The sequence below is a fragment of the Aotus nancymaae genome, unplaced genomic scaffold (assembly GCF_030222135.1).
Source record: "Aotus nancymaae isolate 86718 unplaced genomic scaffold, 86718_ANA_hifiasm-v0.15.2.pri h1tg000040l, whole genome shotgun sequence".
Lineage (NCBI taxonomy): Eukaryota > Metazoa > Chordata > Mammalia > Primates > Aotidae > Aotus > Aotus nancymaae.
This window is the reverse complement of record NW_026988454.1, coordinates 78790560-78797050: the sequence shown is the minus strand read 5'-3', so window position 1 is coordinate 78797050 and position 6491 is coordinate 78790560. Positions and strand designations below refer to the sequence as shown.

Sequence of the window (6491 nt, the reverse complement as noted above, 5' to 3'; positions counted from 1 at the left end):
GGGTATAATTTAGATTGGGGTGAGTGGGGAGGCCTCTCTGGAGAACTGATATCTAAACTGAGGTCTGATGGGTGAGCAGGGGTTAGTCAAGCAAATCCCAGGGAAAGAGTATTTCAGGTTGACGCTGAGCACAGTGGCTCATGTCTAATCCCAGCACTTTGGGAGGCTGAGGTAGGTGGACCACTCAAAGTTAGGAGTTTGAGACCAGCCTGGAGAAACCCCATCTCTACTAAAAATACAAAAATTAGCTGGGCATGGTGGCAGGCACCTGTAATCCTAGCTACTTGGGAGGCTGAGGCAGGAGAATCATTTGAGCCCAGGAGGTGGAGGTTGCAATGAGCCGAGATCACATCATTTGTGGTGGCACATGCATCACCTTCAGCTACTCTGGAGGCTGAGTCAGGAGAATTGCTTGAACCCAGGAGGCAGAGGTTGCAGTGAGCCGAGATTTCGCCACTGCACTCTAGCCTGGGCAACAGAATGAGACTGTTTCTAAATAAATACATAAATAAATAAATAAGAATTCTAAATTTTATATTTATTCTATAAGAAGCCATTAGCCATTAAATAGGGAAATAACATGAAGAATTTATGTTTTAGCCAGGGCTGCTGCAGAGAGAGTAGTTTGGAGAGGTGAATGTAGGAAGGCTGATTAAGAGGTCCTGGAGAAGTCCTGGCAAGATAAGACTGTCCAGGCCAGGCGTGGTGGCTCACACCTGTAATCCTAGCACTTTGGGAGGTGAGGAGGGTGGATGACAAGGTCAGGAGATTGAGACCATCCTGGCTAATGTGGTGAAATACCATCTCTATTAAAAATACAAAGAATTGACCGGGCATGGTAGCACGCGCCTGCAGTCCCAGCTTCTTGGGAGGCTGAGGCAGGAGAATCGCTTGAACTTGGGAGGCAGAGGTTGCAGTGAGCTGAGATCACACTACTGCACTCCATCCTGGGCAACAGAGTGAGACTCTATCTCAAAAAAAAAACAAAAACAAAAACAAAAAAAACCCAAGACTATGTCCAGACAGACTAGTGGCAGAAGCTGGAAAAGTGACCATTCATCTGGGTTATACAATATTTTCAAGGTAGAATACAGGAAAACAATTTGTTTTGATGCCAAAGTTTCAATGAAAATGCTGAATTATTTTTAACATTTACCAAGCAAGAAAACAAATTATGTCTTTTCTCTTGATGATCTCAGCAGGTTGGTGCATTAGATTAGGAGCAGTGAAATCTGATGTATGCTTTGCAATTTTGAAGCTCATGTTCTCTTAGTTGCAGTCATTAATCTCTTGTCTGCTCCAGTCATATTTGTTTATTTAAGACTGCAGGCTGGATTGATTTTACTAGATATGGGTCTCTTTGGTGAGAGGATCATGAAGGGACAGTGGGGATGTTATGTGAGCTGAAATCATGACAATATACACAGCAGAGGGCAGAAGCTAGGCCCACCAGGATTGCCAGATGTTGTATGAGTCCATTTGTGCTTTGACAAGAGCATCTCCTTAGCAAAATACTTTCTGGCAAAGTAGTTTACAGTACTTATTTGCAAATTTGGGTAATAATAACAGAATAATACAAACATATAGATGGTCTTAAACTTTATTTTTTTAATTAAATTAAATTTTTTTTGAGATGGAGTTTTGATTTTGTTGCCCAAGCTGAAGTGCAATGGTGCAATCTCGGCTCACTGCAACCTCCGCCTCCCTGGTTCAAGTGATTCTCCTTCCCCAGGCTCCCGAGTAGCTGGGACTATAGGCGTGCACCACCATGCCCACATAATTTTTATGTTCTTGGTAGAGACAGGGTTTCACCAAGTTGGCCAGGCTGGTCTCAAACTCCTAACCTCAAGTGATCCACCTGCCTGGCGTGAGTCATCACGCCTGGCCAGACTTTAAAGAATTTAAGAGAGTATAGGCTGGACGTGGTGGCTCATGCCTGTAATCCCAGCACTTTGGGAGGCCAAGGCGGGCAGATCACGAGGTCAAGAGTTTAAGACCAGCCTGGTCAACACGGTGAAACCCCGTCTCTACTAAAAATACAAACAAAAATAATTAGCCGGGCATGGTGGCATGTGCCTGTAATCCTGGCTACTCAGGAGGCTGAGGCGGGGGAACCGCTTGAACCCGGGAGGCGGAGGTTGCAGTGAGCTGAGATCTCACCACTGCACTCCAGCCTGGGGGACAGAGCAAGACTCCATCTCAGAAAAATAAAGATAATAAAATAAAAGAGAGTATATAAAAGAGACTTATAAAGAATTCTAACTTGTGAAATGTGGACATGAGAAGTCTCATGGATGGATTCTGATGTTGAGGCTGTATGTGTTGAGCCTATATTTTTGAGAATGTAGGGAAGGGACCAAGCGACGAAAACGGAAATACCTTTTGTTCCCCCTTCCAGCCACTTTCCCCCAACCCTAGCTAAAATCTAGGAAAACATTTAGAAAGGAAGAGCTGGAGGGCAATCCTATTTTTCTCTTCTCAATGTCTTCCCCTTAATTCAAAGGATCGGTGTCTTCAAAAGTAAAACCTTCTAGAAGAGAAGCTCTGTGGGAGGCTCTGATCTTCTCTGGATGTGCGACATGTAACATTTCACACTTCCCTAATTCAGAATGTTGGGATGACAGCAGCAAGGAGCAAGAAGAATTCTGAAAGACTGGGAAAGAAGGCCAGGCACGGTGGGTCACGTCTGTAATCCCAGCACTTTGGTAGGCTGAGGCTAGTGGATCACAAGATCAGGAGTTTGAGACCAACCTGACCAACATGGTGACACCCCATCTCTACTAAAAATACAATAATTAGCCAGATGTGATGGCACGCGCCTGTAATACCAGCTACTTGGGAGGCTGAGGCAGGAAAATCGCTTGAACTCGGGAGGCAGAGGTTGTAGAGTCGAGATCGTGCCACTGCACTCCAACCTGGGTGACAGAGCGAGACTCTGTCTCAAAAATAAAAAGACTGGGAAAGATAAATATCTTTGTCTCTCACTGCAGTCAAAGATCTGGAATTAGGACACCAAGGCAAATGAGCATGAGTGGAGAGCAGGGACCTAAGAAATCTTTCATGGTGCTACAATACAGACAGGGCCTGGGTTTGGATGTCTCCTTTCTGAAGGCTCCAAGCAGAAATAAAGACAAGAGACCAAAGAAGGAGAATGGGAGATGAAGCCAAGAAGTAAGCAGCAGCAATTCACAGCTGGGATGTAGTATTCGCTTATCTCAGACTTAAAGGATCTGAAGGGTAAACCAGCTTCTTACTGGATGTTTTTCCTATAGTGTTAACTAGAGTGAAAAATCAAGGTATATATTGTAATTGCCAGCAAATAATAGAGAACTTAGTTGAACCAAACTTAGAATGTAATTTATTGTTAGTGAACCATTTAGGGGCTTTCCATATAATTTTTTTTTTTTTGAGACGGAGTTTTGCTCTTGTTGCCCAGGCTGGAGTGCAATGGTGCAATCTCGGCTCACCACAACTTCCACCTTCTGGGTTCAAGTGATTCTCCTGCCTCAGCCTCCCGAGTAGCTGATTACATACATATATATAATACCAACCTGACCAGAGAAGCCAATCTGGCTACAGAGAGCTTTGGAATAACTTAAGTTGTATTGTTACCCCAGGAATGGTTTCTTCTTGTCTCCCTTTCCTTCTTTCAAAAGGTTTTATATTTCGGCTTGCATTTACTAGTTTGCTCATGAATCTCTTTTCCTTTTTTTTTGAGACGGAGTCTTGCTCCATCGCCCAGGCTGGAGTGCAATGGTGCCATCTTGGCTCACTGCAACATTCGCCTCCTGGGTTCAAGAGCTTCTCCTACCTCAGCCTCCCGAGTAGCTGGGATTACAGGCGTACACCACCACGCCCAGCTAATTTTTGTATTTTTAGTACAGATGGGGTTTCACCATCTTGTCGAGGCTTGTCTCGAACTCCTGACCTCAAGCGATCTGCCTGCTTTGGCCTTTGAAAATGCTAGGATCACAGGTGTGAGCCACTGTGCCATGCCCGTTCATGAATCGCTTATCCCTTTACCCTAGCACTCTGTTTAGATAGATTTTTTTTTGAGACAGAGTGTCGCTCTGTCGCCAGGCTGGAGTGCAGTGGCATGATCTTGGCTCACTGCAACCTCTGCCTCCTGGGTTCAGGTGATTCTCCTGCCTCAGCCTCCAGAGTAGCTGCGACTATAGGCATGCACCACTGCGCTCAACTAATTTTTGTATTTTTAGTAGAGATGGGGTTTCGCCTTGTTGGCCAGGATGGTCTCCATCTCTTGACCTCGTGATCCGCCTGCCTCAGCCTCCCAAAATGCTGGGATTATAGGCATGAGCCACTATGCTCAGCCTCTCTTTAGATAGATTTTAGCTTTACTGAGGACTGCAGGCAATCCATTAGAAACTGCCAGCCAGAAAGCAGATGCATGTGCTGCCATTGGGTGATCTCTTAATGATGTGCTCAAAGAGTATTTACATATATAATAAATATAGTGTGGTGTTCTTTGGGGGCTTTTAGCCATCTAAACAAATGCTTTTAAACAAACAGGATCCTCCGGCTGTGTTTTTGTCTCCTTTCTGCCTTTCTCTGTCAGTTTTGTTTTCTGGCCACTCTAAGCTCCTCTCAGTTCTTGAATAAGCCACAGCTTTCTGGATCTCTAACCTTAGCTACCAGGACTTCCCGTCACATTCCCCTATCCTTTACATCTCATTTTAATGTCACATCTCAAAGATGCCTTTTTCAGTTTTTCAGGGTAGCTTTGGTCTCTTGCCATATGATCCCGTAATTCTGTGTGCTTCCTCTTTCATAATAGTAATCACACCTATTGCTACTTCACGACTATCTTCTCCACTACACTCTTAGCTTCACGATGACAGGACCTGCCTTGTTCACCACCACATCCTCAGCGTCTGGCACAAAGTAAACACTAAGACATTTTTGTTGAATTGAATGTGGGCTGGGCATGGTGGCATGTAAGGTAGCACTTTGGGAGACCGAGGTGGGATGATCTCTTGAGGCCATGAGTTCAAGACCAGTATGGGAAATATATCAAGACCCCATCTTGCTATTTAAAAATAATAATAATAAGGGGGATTTGTAGGGGACAATTGAGACACGACTACCAGGTTGGGCGGTCACCATCTGGGAGGGGTTTGTGGGTGAACTCTGGGTCCCCCGCCCGCTGAGGAGATGGATGAGGACGGGCTTCCTCTCATGGGGTCAGGCATAGACCTGACCAAGGTGCCAGCTATTCAACAGAAAAGAACAGTGGCTTTTCTAAACCAATTTGTGGTGCACACTGTACAGTTCCTCAACCGCTTTTCTACAGTTTGTGAGGAGAAACTGGCAGACCTTTCACTTCGTATCCAACAAATTGAAACAACTTTCAATATTTTAGATGCAAAGTTGTCATCTATCCCAGGCCTAGATGATGTCACAGTTGAAGTATCTCCTTTAAGTGTCACGAGTGTCACAAATGGAGCACATCCTGAAGCCACTTCAGGGCAACCACAGCAGAACAGTACACAAGACTCTGGACTACAGGAAAGTGAAGTATCAGCAGAAAATATCTTAACTGTAGCCAAGGATCCAAGATATGCCAGATATCTCAAAATGGTTCAAGTGGGTGTACCAGTGATGGCAATAAGAAACAAAATGATATCAGAAGGACTAGACCCAGATCTTCTTGAGGCTGTGGTGAAGATTATAGAAGAGAGTGCTTCGAACAATGCCTGGCACGAGCCCCAGATGGGACGGACCATCTAACTGCAGGAAAACAAGCTGAGGGCTCCCACTGATTCCACATTATATGCCTCCTCTTGCCCATGGAAGGAATCCAGCTTCTTGGTCCTTCACTGCCCAACCCAGTTTAGTGGCTGGCCACTCCACAGAGAGGATCCTCCACACTACCTGAGCCCTGATGTCTCTGGCTCCAAAGGACGCAGCTCTGCTCATCCCCCCTGAGGCCCGTCATGAGTTGCTGTGGCTGTGGAAGACTGCCGTCCTGGGGTGGAGACTCTTCCCACTGCCCTGTCCCTTCAGTTTCAGCAGGAGCATGATCCTGCTCCATGTTCCAGATCCTGAAGCAGCAGATCTGGAACCTCCTGTGATGCTGGGGCCTTCAGGGGCCATGAGAAACCCATCTCAATGATGAATCCTGCACTTTTTTTTCCCCCCTTGGGACAGTCCTGGTTTCAAACATTTACCTCGGAAAGAGCACTCAACAGCTGCCACATGGCTGCCCTGAGGTTTGGGCTGAAACAACATGACCATTATGCCTACTCAAAAAAAAAAATAATAATAATAATAAAAGAAATGTTAAACAGCTATCTCAAAAATATTTCAGCACCAGAAGAGATCTTAAAGGTACAGTAATCATATTTGCTCAAACAAAAGACAGAAATTATTGCCTGGTAAAGGATTTTGTTTTTTATTTGTAAAATTGTTCATATGAAAATTCTTTTTTCTTTTTTAAGACAGAGCCTTGCTGTGTCGCCTAGGCTGGAGTG

The 6491-nt window shown here is 45.0% G+C and overlaps 1 protein-coding gene across 1 annotated transcript; it reads left to right on the top strand.

The window, feature by feature from the left end:
* The first annotated feature begins 5071 nt into the window (after positions 1-5071).
* LOC105711492 (WASH complex subunit 3-like) lies at positions 5072-5946 on the top strand. Its single transcript, XM_064360414.1, has one exon. It carries the CDS (start codon positions 5173-5175, stop codon positions 5746-5748), a length of 576 nt encoding a protein of 191 aa, XP_064216484.1. The 5' UTR covers positions 5072-5172; the 3' UTR covers positions 5749-5946.
* Positions 5947-6491: the final 545 nt, after the last annotated feature.